The sequence below is a fragment of the Pelobates fuscus genome, chromosome 9 (genome assembly GCF_036172605.1).
Source record: "Pelobates fuscus isolate aPelFus1 chromosome 9, aPelFus1.pri, whole genome shotgun sequence".
NCBI lineage: Eukaryota > Metazoa > Chordata > Amphibia > Anura > Pelobatidae > Pelobates > Pelobates fuscus.
Window position 1 is genome coordinate 134,176,122 of NC_086325.1, and position 23,729 is coordinate 134,199,850.

Consider the following 23,729-nt stretch of genomic DNA (forward strand, 5'->3'; position numbering starts at 1 on the left):
ACACTTAAGACGTTTCCTGACTGGGTGTCCCCCAGACTGCAACACACCGCGTTCTTTCCCTTACAGTGATTTTCTCATGCGTCCAGCTTTAATATCGTCTTTTAGATGATCAAAACTATATATATATATATATACTTGTGTTAAAAAAAATATATATCGTTTTATCGTTTTTAGGCATTTATCCTTGGATGTTAATTCTGCTCAAAGCTCTGGAAAGGCGTTTTATGCAAATTCACATACTGGATTTCAACTGTTTTGTAACCAAGGCAGGAAAAAGGCCAGAGAGTAATTTGCATAGAGTCTTTGTGAAGTCTCAAACAGTACTGCCGGTCATGAATAGTGACAATGACTACATTTTTTAATTTTAATGCAGTGATTCTGAATTTTGTCGTTCTGGGATTGATCTACCTGCATGGTGAAAAGATTGACATAGATGTCTCAGAAAGTATAAAAAACCCATAACTGATGCCATCAGCTTCCGACCCGGGCCTAGTCAGCTTTAAGGAGCACAGATACCAGTAGCAAGAGTATTGCAAAGCTAAGGCCATTGGCGATGGCCATAAAGAGAGCGCCTGGCAAGAAAAGGGGTACGTTCACCTACTGAAGGGGCCTGGTTGTCCAGCCCCCAACCTGCAGGACCTTGCAGAGTGAGAGTGTGTCTACTGATGTGCTTGTGATGCCCAAGGACAGTTTCCTGTGGTCACCAGGTGCGGGACACCAGGATACTAAATCAGGAAGACGGGACAGAACCCCAAAATCAGGACGGTTGGGGCCTTGCAATGTGACACAATCTGTATTTCTAACACTATTTGCTGCCGTGCTGGAAATAACCCTTACTTCCATCAAAGATCCATTGGCGCTGGCTCCATCTTCACCATGTGCAGCGAGTGCCACCAATGTTTTGAAACTATGCCTTCCTATGGGGTTTTTCAAGACACCGGACGTCTTTCATAGAGTTAAACACCGTGAAACTTCAGGAAGCACCTCTAGTGGCTGTCTGGTAGACAACTACTAGAAGCAGTCTTAACCATGCAGTGTAAACATTTCTCTAAAACTGCAAATTTTTACATTGCAGGGTAAAGGGAACAGGGACACTGCATTTAGACCAATGCATTGAGATGAATTAGTCTGAGTGCCTATAGTGTCCCTTTAAGTGAAGAACATCAACTCTTTTATTCTCTGCAACAAAAAGAAGGAATATGAGAACTCTGAGAACAGACAAAAGCTTAGAGAAATTCAGTAGCTTGTCCTTCGGTAAATACCCGCTCAGGTCTCAAAATACTTTTTGCTCACTTGTGCCATTACAGAGAGAACATATCTGAAGCATATCAGACTAATCCCACCCGTATGGGCAGTCCGGAACTGAAACTCCCTCTCTCTCTCTCCCACATGATCTCACTACATTTTCTCTAAATTGTTAGGAATTCCATGTGAATTTAAAATTTTAGACCAAAACAGCTAACTTAGAAAATTAAAATGTCCAAAAAAAACCTTATGAGAATAAAAGATTGAATATTGTTGGAGGCCCGGTCCACAAAGCTAGAGTGCCAAAGGTTCCGTCTCTCTGCTCTGTGTGCTCCGGGCCCCAAATGTTTCTCCTGGTTTTATAATAGTAGCACTGTATTCAAGAATAGGGTTAAATCTCGAGACACAATAGCTTCTTGTTTATAGGAATTTCACCTCCTCTCAGTTTTCCTCAAACTGAAGAGCAAAAGAATGGATATCAACATTTCCGAGTCGCGAAAAACGCCTTGTGTCATCATATTGCCAATTTAGAGAGTGGATAAGAGAGGCTTTTAGATAATGTTTATTTTAGACCCTTATTCCATCTAGCGAAGCCTTTTCATTTCAAAGGAGATTCAAGCTTTCCCTGTGTAGAGCAGTAGCTTCTCTGCATATCAAACAGGCCCCATGCTTGTAATGTGCTTTTGTGCTAATTTTAAATCCAACAGGCAACTGCAATCATGGGGCCAAATACAAGGAGCACTGTAAGATGTATTGTCATAAATCCTTTTACTGACAGAGTGTGAGGCTTAACCATAATCCCACTTCAAAAGTCTGTGTATGAATAAATCATGCAAGAGCACTACCTTAAAGCAGGTTGGTTTCAGAAGTGTCCTGGTGGGAAAAGGCAACCTCTTGGATCCTAGGTGTGGTGGACCATATCATTTCTCCTCTTGGTTCTCGCTGCACCACACCTCTTCCCTTGGCCGACGTTGCACCTCCAAGACCAGTCCCTCTTCATTTGGCTAAAGCTGAATCTTCACCTGCCGCGTTCCGGCATTTAGGTGCATGTGCTAGGGGCCGTGCATGCTGACGTCAAGTAACTATGACGTGCAACACCTCATTCCACTCTATTTTAAAGACAAAGCGCAACCCAAAATGTTTGTATTTAAACACATTTATTCTATCATTGCTAATTATCATAATTGTTCCCCAACCAATCACTACACACTTGAGCCTATTTTAATGCTTCTCTGACATCACTTTCTTGCCCTGTCATGGCCTTAGTAACCCAAGAGTACATTACTGTATAGTATTCAGTGTGTTTTTCTGTTTTTTTTTAGTTATTAAGGCTTTTATTGTGACATGTGTAATTGCATACATAGGTTATCTGGATTTCCGATTTCTCGTAGTTTATCTTTAAATTAGAGAGATGATGGTAAGTGTCGAATTCCTGCAAGACCAATCTTAAGGATGTGCGTGGGTTCTTCACGGAAAACAAGAGATCGTCCGCATATGCAGATATTTTACATTCTCCCCAGGTCCCCCTGATCCCCCTCACTCCGTCGCTTCCCCTTATCGCGTTGAGAAATGGCTCGAGGCTGATGACAAGGAGTAGAGGCGATAAGGGGCACCCCTGCCTAGTCCCGTTGCATATGTCGAATGGTTGTGATAGGATTCCGTTCACACACACCCGGGCTGCCAGCTTACTATAGAGTGCCTGCACCCATGCCAACATGTGGGGCCCAAGGCCCACCTGTCGGAGCGTCATCATGAGGAAGGACCAATCCACCCTGTCGAACGCCTTTTCCGCATCTGTCGATAGCAGCAGTGACCGGAGGGACTGTTTCTGAGCCGCATGTATCAAGTTAATAACCTTTACCGTGTTGTCTTGGGCTTACCTCCCTTTGATGAATCCCACTTGATCTGGTATTATAAGCCCCGGTAAAAAGGGTTGGATGCGGAGAGCCAATATCTTCGTAAAGAGTTTCAGGTCGGCGTTCAACAGGGAGATCGGTAGCGCATTCCATTGGGTCTTTCCCTTCTTTTGGCAGTACCACTACGTGGGCCATGAGCATGTTGGGCTCCAGTGTGCCCCCCTCTCTGATCGAGTTGAAGACATTCACCAGATGTGGCGCCAGGTCCTTGGCGAATGTTTTATAATAATTTGCGGTGAACCCATCTGGTCCTCGGCTTTTCTCCGTCTTTGCTAGCTTCACTGCCTGAAGCAGATCCTCCGTAGTGATGGGTTCTTCCAAGGCTTCTCTCTCTTCCTCGCTCAGCGTAGAGGTGAGATGACGGGCCACGTATTCCTGTCTACTGTTTTGTAAAGCCATTGTGTCCGACTCCAAGCCCCCCGTCGTGGATGGCAGGTTATAGAGTGATGCATAGTAGGATTTGAAGGCATCCGCTATTGTTTTTGGGGTTCTATGGCACTCCCCTCCGTAGTTTATTTTTTGGATAAAGCATTTCTGTCGTTTGGCACGTAGGGCCCTAGCAAGTAGTTTGCCACACTTATTGCCATGTTCGTAGAATGCTTTCCGGACTAGCCGGAATTGAAATTGGATCTTGTACGTGAGACAGGACTGCAGCCTTGACCTAGCCGCCGTCAGGCGTTTGTATACTTCCTCATCAAGGGTGTCTTTGTGTAGCGTCTCCATAGCTGCTATTTGGGTCGTCAGGTCCGAAATTTCTTGGGTGCGATGTTTTTTTTGTTGCGCTCCATGCTTAATCAAGAGCCCCCTAATTGTACATTTATGGGATTCCCATACTACGAATGGGTTAGCTTCCGGTGTAGCGTTTGCTAGAAAAAAATGTTCCAAAGCCTTGGTGAGGTCCGCGCGTATCGTTGGATTTTCCAGTAGTGCCTCATTCAGTCTCCATATTCATTGCTTTTGGGTAGGGCTGGGGTGTTTAATGGACATGAGGACCGGCGCGTGGTCTGACCACGTCATCGGGGCGATATGCGCCGACATAAGGTTGTCTAGGTGTCGGTGTTGCAGAAATAGATAATCCAGTCTGGAGTAGGATTTGTGGGCAGTTGAATAAAAGGTATAATCTTTGGTCGCGTGGTTGACCGCTCGCCAGCAGTCTATGAGCATGTGGTCTTGTAGCAGGACCTTGGTACCCCGTATTACGTGGTCCGGTAGCGTTGTCTTGCCAGAGGACGTGTCCATGCCGGGGTCCATGGGGACGTTGAAATCCCCTCCCAGCACGACTGTACCCTCTCCAAATGTTTCCAAGGCCTCAAGGGTAGCCTTTAGGAAGGCTTTCTGCCCCTTGTTCGGGAGGTATACGTTGGCAAAGGTAAACTGTTCATGGTGAATTGTGCCCTTCAGAAAGAGGTACCTCCCTTGTGGGTCTGATTGTTCCGCCACCTTTTGGAAGGGTACGTCCATCGCGAAGAGGATCGCCACTCCCTTTGATTTAGCGTTGGGGTTGTTTGCAAAAAATCACATCTGGTAGTACTTGTTGGAGAATCTTGGTACCTGGGTTGAGAGAAAGTGGGTTTCCTGGAAGAACGCCACGGAGACCTTCAGCGCCCTGAGTTTTTCGTAGCGCCCGAGCCCTTTTCTGTGGGGAGTTAAGACCCCTCGTGTTGAGTGTGTATACCACCAGCCCCCTTCCGTACCTCCCTCCCCCAGGGGGAAGGGGTATCCAGCTCGACGGCATCGGGCGGCCCCTGAGGGGTGGGGCCCAGGGGGCGGCACGGCGGCTCCAGGAATAGCGGGGAAGCAGGGAAGGGAGGACAGGGGGGGAGACAATGAGACAGGAGGCGAGCGTGACAACAGTCAGGGGGGGAGACAGGGGAGGAGGGTCGGCTATGGATCGGAGAACCGGCTAGCCGGCTGGTTGTGTTTGTTTTACCGCTGAAGGCGGTTAAGATATGGGCAATGTGCCTCTGGACTCGATTTTGGGGATCTCATATCCGCCCCTTACTCCTCGAGTCTCAGTATCTCGGCAGTACACCCGTGGGGTGTTGTCTGTGCCTCTAAGAAGTCCACCAGAACTGTCCGTCCCCAATGCCCTAGGTCGGTGTCTTCAGGGCCCCCCCAAAAAAAATCCTATAAAAGGGGGCCCCTCTGGTCTTCCATGGGAGTAGTGGTGTGGGTAGTCCCGTCCGGGCTACCCATTCTATGTGTTGTATTTGCTGTCGGTGAAGTCGTCAGGGCTTCGTGTTACCCCTCTATGTTTGTTCCCCCTATGTGTCTTTGCATGTGGCCATAACTTTCCCCAACGTTATAGCCTCCCAGGGTTCGTTGCCCCTTTTAGATTGTGCCCGCAGTCGCTCAGATGTTGTTTGTCAGTATTGGTGTTCCGTAGCACCCTCTTCTGCTTCCGCAGGGAGGCCTAGGCATGAGGTGTCCTCAAGGTGTAGTGAGCTTGTGGCGGGTCCTTCTGGGGGCCTCTGTGCTTACTTCCAACTATGATTATGTTAACCATCGGTAATGTAACCTGGGTCTGTGAGGTTAGCTTTAGTGCTGGTGAGCCCTGGTGTCAGCGTGTGGGTGGGGTTGTGGGCATTGCTCGTGGCTAGCCGGGAAGGTCCGCCGGGTCAGAGGGGGCCCGTGGGATCAGTAGGTCCACTATACGCTGGAGCTCCTAAGCCCTCCCAGATACAGATCCTATATCCCTCCATCCCTACCTCCGGTTCCAGCGCCTCCTGGGTCCGGGCCTGCTGCGCGGGAGTCTCTTTCTTCCAGGGAGCTGACTCTTTCTTCCAGCGAAGTCATCGTAGCGCGGACCGATGCAATTTCGGTCTGCAACGCGCCCTTCACCTCGTCTACCAGCTTTTGGAAGTCTTCTTTCTTGGGCAGGGAGGCAAAGAGCGCGTACCAGTCCGGGATCTGAGGAGTCAGCCTCCCATCCTGGTCCGGTGTAGATTCTGCTTCCGATATTGTGGATCCTGGCGAGGCCGGCGCCATGTTGGAGGCCTCGAGGCGAGCCGCCAAGACCGCTGGCGTTTGGAGGTACCCCCTGATAGACTCTGAGAGGGCCTCCCCCTGGGTTCTAGGGGTTGAGGGTGTCATCTGGGTGCGTTTCGTGCGACCCATGGAAGCCATACACTACGTCTTGTAGCTGATTTAGGGCATCAAGGGACTGAGCCACAGAATTAGGCAGCCATCTCAGACCATGCCCCTGTGTTTTTCTGGTTTGAATTGACTCTGTTTGTCAACTATGCTTACCTCTGGAATCCCTGACCTTGGCTTTGTGTACTCATTTATTTATTATTATTATTGTATTATTTATATAGCGCCATCACATTCCGTAGCGCTGTACAATGGGTGAACTAACAGACATGTAATTGTAATCAGACAATTGCACATACAGGAACAGAGAGGTGGAGGGCTCTGCTCAATGCACTTTCATGCTAGGGGTAGTGGGGTATAGTGACACAAAGGGTAAAAGTAGGAGTATGAAGTAGGTTGGTAGAAAAGTATTCATTGAGGGCTTAGTAAGTAATTTTTGACCGTTGCAGGAGATGAGTCATGGGGGATAAAAACCTGCTAACAGCTTTCTTGAAGAAGTGAGTTTTCAATGTTTTTTGAATGAGTGGAGACTGGGTGAAAGTCTTACGGAGAAGGGAGTTACACAGAAGAGGTGCAGCCCTGGAGAAATCTTGGAGGCGAGCGTTAGAGGTGGGAGTACGGACAGAGGATATACGGAGGTCTTTGGCAGAGCGTAGGGGCCTCGACAGGACATACTTGTGTATTAGGGAGGGTAGGTAGGTTGGAGAAGCATTATGTAGGGACTTGTTAGCAAGCACCAGAATTTTAAATTGAGCCCTATTTCTAACTGGAAGCCAATTCTCCTATCCTCGACCTTGGCCTTAGTTCTGTGTGCTTCTTGTGTGACTTCTTTTGTCATTGACTTTTTGATATGTTCATATTCTGTCTTGATTTACAGCAACCCCTTGTTTTCAAATGCTCTTTTCAAACCCCATCCTATGAGATTGTATCTAAAAACGACACAATGCTTTCCTATGGACGCTGGCGTCTTCTCACTGTGAAAATCACAGTGAGAAGCGCGGAAGCGCCTTTAGCGGCTGTCAATGAGCCACTAGAGGCTGGCTTAAGCCATAGGTAAACATAGCAGTTTCAGAGCTAGTAGCGTCCACGAAAGAGCTAGTAGCGTCCACGAAGAGATAGTAGCGTCCACGATAACATTGGCGCAAGTACCCCCCCCCCCCCCAAGATAGTTCCGTTAAACGACTCTGATGAAACCTTGGAGGGGGCCACCCCTGATCCCTGGGACACCTCAACCCATGGACTGTCTCTTAAGTAAACCACATGTAGGTGCCAAGGGGTCATACTGATGGTTAAATACTTTGTTGACTAACATGCTCCCGTTTAAAAACAAAAACCCACTCAGCAGGACACCATGTCTCAGCCAGGGACAATGCTTTTGTTAATGTATGTGACCCCTATGGGCAACAGCCCACATACTGTATTGTTTTCTCTTTATCGCCTGCTGAGTGAATAAAATAAAGAATTAAAAAAAAAAAAGTTTCTCTGAAACTGCTATGTTTACAGCAGGCAGGGTTAAACCTAGCTGGACCTGGCACCCAGACCACTTCATTAAGCTGAAGTGGTCTGGGTGCCTATAGTGGTCCTTTAACCCTGGTGGCTTTGATCTGTGTGCATTGTTGGGTTTAACAGTTTGGTCATGCAACAACCATGTTTTTTTTTTTATATCCTGAACCCTAAAACATGAAAAAATACCGCTTTAATAAAGTGTCCTCCCTATTTATGTTCACCCGAAGCTAAGAGCTGGACGTTTTGTCAACAACAGAAGTATCAGTACAAACACAGAGCTTTGTAAGTTTCTTTTTAGGAAAATGTTGTGAAAGATTCTAAGGAATTGGAACCGCAAACGCTTATACCCAGATATTATCATGTTAATCACAAAACTGTTGTCATATGATATTCTCTTTCTTATCTCATACTTTTACATATAGCAACACACATTTAGATATATCTAATGTTTCGTAATTTGTATCCTATTCACATCAAACCATAAGTAATATTTAACTAAATTAATATTTGCCCTATCTATATAAATAGTTTTCCAAAGAATCTTGGGAATGGTTAATCTGCCAACAGAGCCAGATATAAACAGCTTTTTATGTTCCTCTGCTCCGTACAGTACGAGGAGTGTAGCAAACTACACTCTCATTGTACTTATTTGGCAAGAAAAATGTGCTTAGGGAATATGTACAAAACATATCAGTCCCACACTTAACAACTAAACTGAAATCAGGGCAAGACTATTTTGCGCCAAGACCAGCAACTTGCTTCCCCAAAAAACAAAAATTGTAGACAAAATTAAGTGCATAAAACTTGAAAATACTTGTAACGGAGATCCCTGTACCCCTGGCTGGGTACCTCTGCCAAGGACCACTTCCTAGCTGGAACAGGGGACAAACCGCAGTCACCGTGGCTTGACTGGGGTCCTGGAACCACTCTCTCCTGGAGCCGAATGGGGAATTTGCGCTAGACACTCCCAGGCACTCAACGACACTCCTGGGACTCTAGTCCTTACAAGGACTTTCCCCGTTGAATCCTCCACACTGGAACAGTGATTAAAGAGTAGCCCTTTTCCCTCCCAGTAGCCAGACAACACATAGTTCTGGGAGTACAAGCTAAAATACCTTTAATCTGGCTAGATGGCCTGCTTTTATACAGTTTCAAATACAGTTGAGCACGCCCATGACACTTCCACAGAAAACAGGATAATCCCTCCGCTATGCCTGGGAGATAATTGAGTCAGGAACTGTACAAAACTCAATTATCTCCAGGCACAACAAACACACATTTCACAAAACCCCAAAAGTACCTTAAAAATACACCAAAACCCTACAGTTACATCCCCTGATAGCCCCGATCTGGGTGACCAACATATCAAAAAATCACCAAGATTGGTTCAGGGTTTCAGGAATTTCCTGGAAGTCATAATTTGACCGACCGCACGCATGGTCAGGGCCGGACTGGCCCACCGGGATACCGGGAAATTTCCTGGCGGGCCATCGGCACTTGGGGCCGGGCAGACAGCTAGGAGTGCAGATGGTCGCAGGGGGAGCAGTGCTGGCGGCTGCAGGGGGTTCTGTGCACACAATGAGATTAAGTGGTCTGGGTGCCTATAGTGCCCCTTTAATTTCCAACAATTTTTATGAAAGAGGCATGAATAAGTAAACTATAAAAATTGTGCAAATATATATAATTTTACATTTTTAAGTGTGTCTGCAAAGCAATCTACAAATAAAATTGTTGTGTTATGATATGTTTATATGCTAGCTAGGTATACCTTGCTTCAGACAAATGTTTTGCTAATATTTTTTCAATCAATCAATGTTCTGTAGTGAAATGGTTCAAAGCACAATGGAGTAACGTCCATGGGCAAGAAACTAGAAGCAATCCATCTATTTTTACTGCAAGATTAAAAGGCAGTACAATTGATGTATGTGTAAAATTTGTTCCCTGAGGATGAAGATACATGTGTATTGACACTGTTTTGTTGCAATAATATGTTTGTTGTGCAAAACAGGGTGGTCCCTATTCATTGCCAGTGGTGTATTTTGGATCTGTGCTGCCCTAGGCATGACGGAACTTGGGCACCCCCTAATTTACATTTGCCCTAGCCCTTCCTGTCAAGTCCACACCTCTTCATGTTAAAGACTAACACACACTTTGACTGACAGAAACACACTCTCAGATACACTGACATACAAACACACACTCACTGATTTGACACAATCTGACAGACCAACACAATCACTGACTCACTCACAGACACACTGACATACACACACAATCACTGACAGGCATACACAATCACTCAAAACACACACACACACACACAATCACTCAGACACATAGGCTCCCTCATAGAGACACACACACACTCTCACAGACACACAAACACACATTCCCTGACATACACATACTCACTCACTCACTTACAGACACACACTGACAGACACACACACTCATAGACACTTACTAGCAGACATACATACTCACAGACACACACTGACATATTTACACACACAGACTCACTGACATACACACACACACAAAAAGACAGACATACATACACGCACACACACAGACATACATACACACACATACATACACATTTCTCTCCCCCCACCCTCCAACACTCACAGATTTTTTATTTTTTTTATTTAAATCCAGCCAACCTCCCTCCCTTTGGAGATCTGTGTGGATTTTTTACCTGGGGTCTAGTGGAGCCGGGCTGTTTGGGCAGGCAGGCGGTCAGTTGAGATCCAGGCGGGCAGCCAGGGAGCGCTGATTTGTGAGCTCTCCCTGCTCTGCTCGCCGTAGAGTAATGCCGGAAGTCGGAATGTGACGTCATATTCTGGCTCCCAGCATTACTCTGTGGCGAGCTGAGCAGGGAGAGCTCACAAATCAGCGCTCCCTCGCCACCCGCCTGGATCTCCGCTAGCCCTGCCCTGAGGCTAAAAGGCATTTGTCTGGGCATTTGGAAAGTTCCGCCCAAGGTAAATGCCTTGTTTGCCTCGCGGCAAATACAGCACTGTTCATTGCTGTGTGATATATTGCCCCCTAAAGTACAGAAGACATAAACATGATTATTAAAGCTCAAAAATCAAGCAGTTCGGGATGCTAGAAGAATATTCATTATTATGCAACCCGGTGACATTGATACCGTAATAAAAAAGCATATAATTGTACTAAATCCAGAAACCTGAATATTAATTTTTAAAGGCCAAACAGTTGTGGAAAGCTGAAAAAATATTCGATATTTTGCAAATCTGCAACATGCATATCATAAGGAAAAAAAGTAGATTTCTCTCCTTACACTATACAATTAACTCCTTAAGGACCAATGGCCAGGTTATGGCCAAATGTGATATAAATATCACTCTAGCCTTTGTTCCTTAAAGGGTTAAAGGCATTCACAAAAATGGGCAGTAATGACTCATGGCTATGGTACTGATTAGCGAAAGAATGGTAGGGTTAGAAAACATTGGTTTGAGATTATCTGCATTATTTATCATAGCATTCAGTGTGAAGCTGCATTTTAAAACATATGGGTTTCACTAAATGGGAAAATAACAGGGGAATTGCAAATTTTGCAAAAAATCTTACTAGTTACAACTGTAAAAAAACACAAACTCAGCTATTTATAACTTAAAATGTACATTTTCTTTTTTTTTAGCTATCCTTTCTCAGCTCTTCTCTTGGAGAACATCTGGGTGACCAACTCATTGCACCCTGGCACCCTGCACCCATACTTGGGAAATGGACACATATTACTGTCAGCCTCTCTAGATCTTTACAACAACACTCTTCTCTACTTTAACCCCTTAAGGACACATGACATGTGTGACACGTCATGATTCCTTTTTATTCCAGAAGTTTGGTCCTTAAGGGGTTAAGTATACAACACTCTAAGTATTGCAGAACGTTTAGGATACAACACTCTAAGTATTGCAGGACATTTAGAATACAGCACTCTAAAATGTTCTGGACGTTTAGAATACAGCATTCTAAGTATTGCAGAACGTTTAGGATACAACACTAAGTATTGCAGGACATTTATAATACAGCACTCTAAATTGTTCTGGACGTTTAGAATACAGCATTCTAAGTATTGCAGGACGTTTAGAATACAGCACTCTAAATTGTTCTGGACGTTTAGATTACAGCATTCTAAGTATTGCAGGACATTTAGAATACAGCACTCTAAATTGTTCTGGACGTTTAGAATACAGCATTCTAAGTATTACAGGACATTTAGAATATAGCACTCTAAGTATTGCAGGACATTTAGAATACAGCACTCTAAGTATTGCAGGACGTTTAGAATACAGCACTCTAAGTATTGCAGGACGTTTAGAATACAGCACTCTAAGTATTGCAGGACATTTAGAATACAGCACTCTAAGTATTGCAGGACGTTTAGAATACAGCACTCTAAGTATTGCAGGACGTTTAGAATATAGCACTCTAAGTATTGCAGGACATTTAGAATACAGCACTCTAAGTATTGCAGGATGTTTAGGATACAGCACTCTAAGTATTGCAGGACGTTTAGAATACAGCACTCTAAGTATTGCAGGACATTTAGAATACAGCACTCTAAGTATTGCAGGACGTTTAGAATACAGCACTCTAAGTATTGCAGGACGTTTAGAATATAGCACTCTAAGTATTGCAGGACGTTTAGAATACAGCACTCTAAGTATTGCAGGACGTTTAGAATACAGCACTCTAAGTATTGCAGGACGTTTAGAATACAGCACTCTAAGTATTGCAGGACGTTTAGAATACAGCACTCTAAGTATTGCAGGACGTTTAGAATATAGCACTCTAAGTATTGCAGGACGTTTAGAATACAGCACTCTAAGTATTGCAGGACATTTAGAATACAGCACTCTAAGTATTGCAGGACGTTTAGAATACAGCACTCTAAGTATTGCAGGACGTTTAGAATATAGCACTCTAAGTATTGCAGGACGTTTAGAATACAGCACTCTAAGTATTGCAGGACGTTTAGGATACAGCACTCTAAGTATTGCAGGACGTTTAGAATACAGCACTCTAAGTATTGCAGGACGTTTAGAATACAGCACTCTAAGTATTGCAGGACGTTTAGAATACAGCACTCTAAGTATTGCAGGACGTTTAGAATACAGCACTCTAAGTATTGCAGGACGTTTAGAATATAGCACTCTAAGTATTGCAGGACGTTTAGAATACAGCACTCTAAGTATTGCAGGACGTTTAGAATACAGCACTCTAAGTATTGCAGGACGTTTAGAATACAGCACTCTAAGTATTGCAGGACGTTTAGAATATAGCACTCTAAGTATTGCAGGACGTTTAGAATACAGCACTCTAAGTATTGCAGGACGTTTAGAATACAGCACTCTAAGTATTGCAGGACGTTTAGAATACAGCACTCTAAGTATTGCAGGACGTTTAGAATACAGCCCTCTAAGTATTGCAGGACGTTTAGAATATAGCACTCTAAGTATTGCAGGACGTTTAAAATAGATCTCTCTAAGCTTTGCTGGGCTTTAGAACACTGTACTAAAACTCCATAAAATACTGATCCTGACTGCGCTGGAATTTTACTGAAATCCCAACACAATCCCAAAATACCATGAGACAAAGTGATTACTAATCTAAGGTTGACAAAAGGAGGAGCTTCCTCTGTCAACTTTTGTGCTATCCCAGCAGCCATGGTAACTCACGGCTGTGGGATTTAGACATCAATCGATGGAGGCTTGCGTGTTCTCTAGGTATCCTCAATAGATCTCACTGGTGTACTCTTGCACATGCGCGAAAGAACACTGCTGACGCGGCTCCAGGCAGATGAAGCCAGGAACTGAAGAGGATGTGCAGAGTAAAGATAGGGAAATCTGCAGGTAAGTACACCTACCTTCCGCAACACCCCGCGGCCACCACACCATCAACGGATTTTTTTTTTCTGGGGGTCTTTGCAAAATATGCAAATACTCCTGAAAATAACAACAGGTCCACTTGAAGAATTAAGTCACATGATTTTTAAACCTCAGATAAGTCCCCTGACAGAGTGGGGCAAAATGCAGCACATATTTGTTGTTCTATTAAAACTGCCTGCGGCACGACTACCTTGAGGGCCTGGAGAATTTCTTGTGTTGCTTTATCGTTGTGGGATTGCTGGTCCTGCTCCGGAGCTCCTGGTGGCTGCTGGGATTGAGTGCGGCTCCGATGATCAGTTTTGCAATATTTTGCACACTGTCTGAAATATTGGAATAAAGACTTGTTATCCCCACTCCAATATATCTGTAAAGAATGACCAAATATAGGAAACTGTGCAATTGTATACATTTTGGTAATTTATGTAATTTTTTTATTCCGCTTCCTTTTAATGTAGCCGTCTGTGTGCTATTTCCCATTTTAACCCTGCAATGCAAAACATTGGCGTTTTGCAGGAATGGCAATGTTTACATTGCACAGTTTAAAAGCCTCTAGTGGCTGTCACTTTGACAAAGGCACTTCCTCCGAAATGGCTGATAGAACTGATTGACACTGTACGCTAACCTACCATTGCTTTCCTATGAGAAAGCATTGGATTGGCTCAGATCATCAGTCTTGATGATCTCAGCCATGGCGCTGGGAAGGCAGTGCGAAAACTGGTGCTGTTAGAGAGAAAAGGTTAGTAAAACATATTTTTTCCCTTGGACCCGGGGAAAGGGTGACAGGCACCCAAACGGCTAACAGGGCATTATAGTTTTAGGAATACACATTTGTATAAATGATGTTAGTGTTCCTTCAATAGCAATCTATTCATTGACTTGTTGTTTGATCATACATGTACATTTAATTCCATCTTTCAAATAAACATCATGGTTTTTTTTTATAAATGAAAAGAATGTTGGAATGAAATAGATTAATGTCATCGCTGCATCAATTCTTATCAATACCTATATAATGATAATTTCTTGGAGAGAGAATGTTTATAAAGTATACTCTGTATCGCTCTACGAAGCGGTACGATGTGAAGGGAACTCCTTGGCATTGAAATGCTGCCTTGTGAAAGCGAATAAATCGGGGTCTTTGTGATCAGGTAATACGTTACCTTGCTTCTCAGTCACAAGAAAAGTACACAGCTATTTCTATGTGCTTTGAGCCTCTTCTGTGCTCACAATTACATCACCCAAGCCTGGGGAACACTGTCTGTCTTTGTCACATTGCCTCCCCCCCACCGAAGTTCTTCATTCATCCCTTCACCTCCACGTTATCAGCTATTATCAATCAGTACATTAGCCCCGGATTGAATGTACGGGATGGCTTTCCTTGTTGCCTTGGGTATGTGTTTTGCCGAATAAGATGTGGCAGGCTGCCGAGGTTCTCAACAATTCTTTTTCTGTGTGCTTTCTATCCCCCCCCCCCCGCTGTGAGATCAGGAACAGGCTATTTCAATTCATTCCCATGGGGAGCCCTTATGGGAGCTCTGTGTATTCCATTCCCTGAGAAGGGGATTGGGGGGACGAGGGGGAGGGTCCGACCAGGCTGCTTAGCTTCCTGCCAGGTTAAAGACACTTTTCAGAGAATCATGAAAAGAAACAATTCTCTGTGGCCTGTCTATCACTATTCTATACAAAAAGTGACATAAAAAAAAAAAAAATAAAGAAAAATCTGTTCCCACGTGATATGCTCAGCTTTGACTATAAATTGGTAAGAAAATCATCCCAATTTTGGAATTATATATCAGGGTTTTTTCAGAGCTTAAAGGGACAGGCTCTATTTTCATTAAAAATATAAACATCTGCCAGCGCAATGCATATAAAGAAATTTATGGATTTTAACCCCTTAAGAATGGAGGCAATTTTCCAAGTTTTGAACAAAAACAAAACCTCGAATTTGAGTTATATGTTGTAGTGCACCCACACTTATTATATATCAATTTGTTCAGGAGAAATATGGCTTTCATTTCACATCACATATTTATAAATGAAACATAATGCAATGTTAATAAAATCTTTAAAAAGTGTTAGAGATGAAATGTTAAGTTCTGCATGGCATTTTAACTGTGAATGTCATAATTCTGTTTTACTACAATAAAATACACATATTTGTAGGCTCCCATATGTATGCTCCTCGTTGATGTCCCATGAGTACAATGATGCTCCCTAAGTACAGATTTCACGGTGTTTTGTACCAAATAAAGAGCTTTTCCATTTCAGTTTTTACACATTGAAATTCACCACATTCATTTGCTGGGCCTATGTTTCCCCTGAGACCATATGGCAGCCCAGGATTGAGAATAAAAGTTCCAGGCTACCAAATAGAATTACTCCCATCGTGGCATACCATTTGCAAAAGTAGACAAAACAGAATATTCAAAATTGGGTATGTTCAGTCTTTTTTTTTTAGTAGCCATTTAGTCACAAACCCTGGCCAAAGTTACTGTTTATATTTGTTCCTTGCATTATTTATACAAAAACTGCACATTCACTGAGAGTATCATCATCACGGTGTTTTACTGCTCTAAAACACACATTACTTTGGTTATTTCCAAGCAGAAACACTGCACAACCAGATTCCTTCCTACATGACCACTTTAAAAAGCAGAAGTGGTAATGGACGTTGGAGTAACCCTTTACATTAACTTTTCTCTCTACCCTCATGAAAGCACCTGACTGGTTGTATCCCTGACTCAGTTAATGATATGATTGTAACAGACCATGTAAATGTGAGGCAAAGACCTTCTCAACAGGTCGTGCTGTGATATTAAAGGATCACTATATTGTCAGGAAAACAAACTCGTTTGTCTGACACTGTATAATTCTTAAAGGACCACTATAGGCACACAAACCACTTCAGCTCAATGAAGTGGTCTGGGTGCCAGCTCCATCTAGGGTTAACTCGCCTGCTGTTACAAATGGGCCCATAGAAAAACAATTTCTCAATGCTTTCCTATGGACGTTCTGCTTGCTCAATGCGATTTTCGCATTGAGCGTTGGGGAAGCGCCTCTAGCGGCTGGATTAACCCTGCAATGTAAACATAGCAGTTTCTCTGAAGGGTTAAAACCTGGGGGACCTGGCACCCAGACCACTTCATTGAGCTGAAGTGGTCTGGGTGACTATAGTGGTCCTTTAATGTTAATTTTCGTTTCAGACCTGGTGATTTAAATCCCTGCTGTAGGAAGAACTTTGTTCCAGTCATACAGCAGTTATAAACTTTTTTGAATTTTACGGAACCTTTACAATGTACACAGAATACAGTTCCTAGTAAAGCCATAATCCAAAGATCAAAGGCTTTTTAAAACATTTATACAGTTTACAAGTGATGGTTCCCTGCAAATGTCTACATCAGAAGTTATTTAGGTGTGAATCCATTTCTTCTTAACCCCTTAATGCCGTTACGGCGTTCTATGCCGTTGCGGCTTTAAAGGGCTTTAAAGCCGTTGCGGCGGCATAGAACGCCGTAACGGCTTGCAGCCCAGGAGGTCCGGCGGTACTCACCTCCACCGCGATCCTCTTCTGGGGGGCTGCCTCAGAGCCCAGGCAGCCCCCCCACGGCAAATCAGGCCCCCGGGGGCCATGTGATCGCTCTCAAAGAGCGATCACATGGCCCCCTATAGCTGGCTGTGGATCTGCCAGCAGGGGGGCTGTCTGAAATATCAGACAGTCCCCCTGCTGGTGGGAAGAATTAAAAAAAATAATTAGACATGTGTAAAATTAAAATAAATGCATTTTTATATATATAATATATGTATATATAATATATATACATATTATATATATGTAATGTCATGCGTAATGTATTTTAATAGTAATATTAGTATATATATTAGTATTAAAATACACTTAGAGTGACGTTACATATATATAATATGTATATATATTCTATATATAATAGATATATACACATATATTATATATATAAGTATAATTACAATAATAAATGAATAAAATTATTCAATAAATAAATAAAATATTGAAACAAAATTTAAAATAAATTATATATTCATATGTAATTTTATTCTAACTGTATTTTGTTATTAAAAAATATATATTGGTAACAAAATACACTTAGAATGACATTCTATATATACCGTATTTATTCGAGTATAACGCGCACACGTGTATAACGCGCACCCCTAATTTTCGATTAAAAATCGGTATAAATTTTATACCGATTTTTAATCTAAAATTAGGGTGCTTGTTATACTCGAATAAATAATAACGACCGCCGGGCTCATTACAAGCCCGGCGGTCCTGGGGGGGTGGGCAGCAAGCGTTTACTCACCTCCGTGCAGCTCCTCCAGCTTCCCAGTGTAAATCTCGTGAGACCCGCGGCCAGCTCTGACGACGTCAGAGCGTCAGAGCTGGCCGCGGGTCTCGCGAGATTTACACTGGGAAGCTGGAGGAGCTGCATGGAGGTGAGTAAACGCTTGCTGCCCACCCCCCCAGGACCGCCGGGCTTGTAATGAGCCCGGCGGTCCTGGAAGGTATATTTATTCGAGTATAAGGCGCACCCTTAATTTTAAATTAAAAATCGGTTAAAAAAAATGCGCGTTATACTCGAATAAATACGGTATCTATCTATATATAAAATACAAATAACCGCAAATATATATAGAGAGATAAATACATATAATTACATAATAGATTACATTAGTATACACATAGAATTTAAATACCTATAAATGCATATATATTAAAATTTGACGTGTATATTTAAGTAATCTTTTAACATAATTATGTCATTTGATTAATTAAAATTTGATTGACATGCCTGACAACACAGGGAGAAAGTGCAGAGAATTTAATTCGCAAGCACTATATTTGACCCTGTAACTCTCCAAGACATCATAAAACCTGTACATAGGGGGCACTGTTTTACTCAGGAGACTTCGCTGAACTCAAATATTACTGTTTAAAACTGGTAAATTATATTACAACGATGATATTTTAAGTCAAAGTGAAGTTTTTTGCATTTTTTACAAACAAACGGCACTTTTATGGACTATATTATTGTTGTAATATGTTTTACTGTTTTAAAACACTAATATTTGTGTTTAGTGAAGTCTCCCGAGAATAACAGTACCCCCCATGTACAGGTTTTATGGTGTTTTGGAAAGTTAGAGAGTCACATATAAGGCTTGCATTTCATTTTTTTCACATTGAAATTTGCCAGATTAGTTATGTTGCCTTTGAGACCGTATGGTAGCCCAGGAATAAGAATTACCCCATGATGGCATACCATTTGCAAAAGTAGACAACCCAAGGTACTGCAAATGGGGTATGTCCAGTCATTTTTAGTAGCCACTTAGTCACAAACACTGGCCAAATATTAGTTTTTTGCTTTTTTCACACAAAAACAAATATGAACGCTAACTTTGGCCAGTGTTTGTGACTAAGTGGCTACTAACAAAGACTAAACATACCCCACGTTCAATACCTTGGGTTGTCTACTTTTTCACATGGTATGCCATTATGGGGGTAATTCTCATTCCTGGGCTACCACACCGTCTCAAAGGTAACATTACTAATCTGGCAAATTTCAATTTAAAAATGGAACGTTCTATATTTGACCCTGTAACTTTCCAAAACACCATAAAACCTGTTAATGGGGGGTACTGTTGTACTCGTGAGACATCGCTGATTACAAATATGTGCATTTTTTTGCAGTAAAACCTAACAGTATTATGACATTTACAGCTAAAATGTGAGGCGGAACTACAAATTTTTAAAAAAAAATTACATTTCTCACAGTTTTTTAAATTTTATTCATAATAAATTAGGTTTCATATATAAATATTTGATATGGAATGAAAGCCCTGTTTCTCCTGAACAAAATGATATATAATAAGTGTGGGTGCATTTAATATGAAAGATGGGAACTACAGGTGAACAGACATATAGCGCAAATACCAGTTTTTGTTTACGTTTTGTTTTGATCAGAACGTGCACTATTGACTCCGTCCTGAAGGGGTTAATTAACAAGAGGTAGATTTTGAATTTGTATCTCATGCAGATTCAATGTTCACTGAGTGAATTATGAGTTGTCGAGCAATGCATTGTGGGTGCACACTCTGAAGTATGTGACATTTATACATTTACAATGCATGTAAATCCCTTCAGACATAGGGTTGAGAATGGAAACCTGAAAATCAAGGCCAAAGTAGTCAATCTGTGAATTGTCTGTACTTAAAAAAATAAAATCTTAATTTTTAGTTTCAGTTTAGCAAATACCTTCTGTAAAGTCACAGAAAGATGTACGATGCAAGTTATATTGATGCTAATTCTCTAGTCTTCCCATGATTATGTGCAATTTGATGCAAACTTTACCCACAAGAAACTTCTTCCAGTTTGGTACAATGTGTCAGTGCTTGCAGAATCACTGGCAGTTTTTGATTCCTCTGATATTTTATCACGCAGTAAATATTTCAGTAGTGTTTAATGTGATAGATAAACCATACAAATGAGGAACATGACAGATCCTCTTTATTGAATAATATTACATCTATATTTTTTCTGTGGATAAGTAGATAGTACCTGACATGTCAGATGACAGATTAAAACAAACAAGCTTATTCACTGAAATAAATTTTACCATAGATTTTCAATTTTTAGGCCAAAATAGTCAATTCTGAAAATTTCTCCATCTTAATCTAAGCTATTTTTCCAGCTCTGCATGTTTCGTCTGCTTGTTTTAAAATTCCCTGGTCAGTGAATAACTAATAGTTTTATTCACTAAACCATAAATTGGGGTTGAATTGAAAATTACAAATTGCAGGCAAACAATATCCAATCTGTGGCTACAGCTGAGTTAGGGAATTTTTCCAAATCAATTACATTAGTATAAATTTAGCAATTTAATTTTTTGTTTACTACAGTACACTGTTTAGTGAATAAGGCCTGTCAAGATTATTAAATTGTCAATGTGGGGAATGTAAAGTGAATGAATTTAGCTATGTTTCCAATTTGGCTATTTTAGCATAAAATTTGACATTTACTTTGAATTCCTGACACTTTAGCATGCTTGTACCTATCTCAGCGTAAATCTTCTTTTATAATACATTTCTATGCATGATTACGGTTATAAATTATTCTGGCTCAGTAATCTCAAATGTAACCTTAAAGGGACACTATAGTCACCAAAACAGCTACAGGTTAATGGAATTGTTCTGCTGAGTATAGTCAGTCCCTGCAGGCTTTTTGCAGTAAACACTATCTTTTCAGAGAAAACGCAGTGTTTACATTACAGCCTAGGGACACCTCCGCTCGCCATTCCTCAGATGGCTACTAAAGCTGCTTCCTGGGGCAGTGTTGCACAGTGTGACTGACATGCAATTAGCATGCAGACACTGATGCTGATTGGCCAGGGTGTTTGGCCTCGCCTCAACCCTCCTCCTTGGCAATCTAATGCTTTTCGATGGCCAATCCAATGCTTTCCTAAGGGAAAATCGTGGTATCTAGTGTCTCACTTATAGGAGACCAAATCCACAGAAATGATCATTTAGAAAAACTCAGAGAGCCATTGGTTAGCTCATCCTTTCACAGCTAATGAGTCACTGTTGTCCCTGTCCAGCTGTATATTATACATTTTAAAGGAACACTCCAGACATATATAACAGTTCAGCTTGCTAAAGTGCTTTAGGTATCTGGAGTCTGTCATATTTGAGTCATTTTATAAAAGTGACAATTTCAATGATATATTTGCAAGCTGACAGCCAGGAAGCTTTTTTTCTGCTTCCGTTAGCGCCGCAGATCTAACAGAAGCTGCAGGTGTAGTGCCTTCCGCCTTTTCAATTAGCTGCAGTACATACGCTCATGGATCCAGCACAGAGGCTTCTCAGTTAGAAGCTTATGATTAATGTATGTCCTGGGGAAAAAGGGGAATGCTTGCAAAGACTTCAGACAGCATGTCTGCAGGTCATGTAAACAGTTTTTTTTTCCATATACCCCCAAAGAAAACATGCAGAAAAAAAGTGCATGTATGTTTTCTTTGGGTATATATCTATTAAATTGTTTTTTAAAAAATAGCATTTTCAGTGGAGTGTTCCTTTAATTTTCAGACCTGCCCCTGATGTTTCTCAATCATTTGCAATCACATTTACAGATAAAAGCACTTCTATGCCATTTGCTGATTCTGTTGTTTTTCAGCTACAGGGCATGACTTCTTGATATATATATATCTACATATCATTACTTACACTTCTCTCTTTTTTCTATGTACTTCCTTCTTGTACATTGTTAAATCCATGTTGTCATAGAAAATTAGGAATTGTGTGCACTGGCAAAGGTTAACAGAGGTTTTAAAGAGGCATCCTGAGCCATGGCACAAAATGACACATCCTATGCTGCTATATTACAATCCCAGCAGCCACCCGGTGCTCCGGAGCAGGACCAGCAATCCCACAAACAAAAGAAATTCCCCAGGCACTCAAGGTGTTAAAGCCGCAGGCAGATTTAATGAAACAAAAGGAACAGCAACGTTTCGACCTCCTAAGAGGTCTTTTTCAAAATTGGGGGGAAAAAAAAACGCTTAGGAGGTTGAAACGTTGCTGTTCCTTTGGTTTCATTAAATCTGCCTGCGGCTTTAACACTTTGAGTGCCTGGGGAATTTCTTTTGCTTGCCTACGCTGCTAGACAAACCTGTAGAGTCCATGGCACACTCACTAGTGGTGAATTTCTACTTGCCAGGGTTGAATTTTCACTTGCCAATAGCTATCGGGCAAATAGAAATTTTGAGGTCTGCTCTAAGCATCATAACCATTACATCTCATTGTATCTGCTGGGACTGTCCACCTCTGAACCTAAAATATATATTCTAACTTCCTTTTTCCTTTTTTATTCTCAGTATCATGATGTTTGAAGGACGAGCCAATGAAGCATGCCCAAAGCCAACAGGCCCACCACCAAAGAGAGACATCACCAGCCTCCCCTGAAGGAGCTATTCATAGTCAGGACCTCTGTCTTACGTCTCTGCGTCCAAAGCCAAGTATTATGGTGTACTGCTACACAGAACAATTTCCAGCCAGCCATGTGCCTTAGGAGAGGGCATGTGAGGCCCTTTCCAAACTTGCCTCTTCTTTTTATCTCACAGCCAATATTTCCTTTGTTAAATCTTCTAGAACGTCTGTTTTATTTATTAGAGGGTGTAAATTGCAGGAAGTGTCAGCTTTTGGACTGTAGAGGACATTGGGGGAAATCGTCATACCTCGGATATGGTCCAATTCTTTACGGCCGATCTGCTGTGAATTTAGGTGAAATGCGTTATCTCCTAGTGCCTCAGCTTAGCTAACAAAATTTGATGTACGTTTGGCATTCCCAATCAGAATAATATAAGCTCCTTCGAGCATTGATTTGCATAGCACATTTTTAAAGCTTTGTAAAGATGACCTGTATTCTATACATTGCACTGCAGGCCTTTCTAGACAGCAAACGTGTTGTGGCCTAATGCCCTTATCTGATTATTTTAACTATGTATATTTTGTAAAGAGTTGTGTATACTACCAGTAGACCTTGTCTTCATTTTGTTACCCCAAAAAATCTGTGACTTGCCTATTGCGATGCAATTAACCGCGTTGAACAAAAAGTTCAAAAAGAACATCTCAGGTTACTACATTAAAAAAGGAAAATAATGTATATGAAGAAAAAAATTTTTTAGGCAAAGGTAAAATGCACATTTGCACTCCAATAGAGGCCTCTATTTAATATGTTTGGATAAACGTTTTATTTTGAAAGATTAAATTTTTTGGTGCTTTAGACATTGTAATAAAGCGATACAGATGGGTAATCTAAAGACAAATGAATACTATAGTAATAATCGATTACAGGTTAGGTATAGTATAATAGTGTGTACAACGCTATTCCATCAAGATGTTAGCTTTTACTTGTGGGCACCTGGATAAACGTAAAATCATTTATTCAAAATATTAAAATGTCAAAAGAATATATATATAAATTGATATATCAAAATATTACAATATTTTTCTAAATATTAAATCATTTTAA

General features: G+C 41.8%; 1 protein-coding gene across 1 annotated transcript in view; it reads left to right on the forward strand.

Moving 5' to 3' along the window:
- Window positions 1–23,230, forward strand: part of AIF1L (allograft inflammatory factor 1 like) — a 78,836-nt gene extending 55,606 nt beyond the window's left edge. The window contains exon 6 of the mRNA XM_063432467.1: window positions 22,573–23,230. Within this exon, the coding sequence (XP_063288537.1) occupies window positions 22,573–22,660 (88 nt within the window). The 3' untranslated portion in view covers window positions 22,661–23,230. The remainder of the gene's footprint in view (window positions 1–22,572) is intronic.
- Window positions 23,231–23,729: the final 499 nt, after the last annotated feature.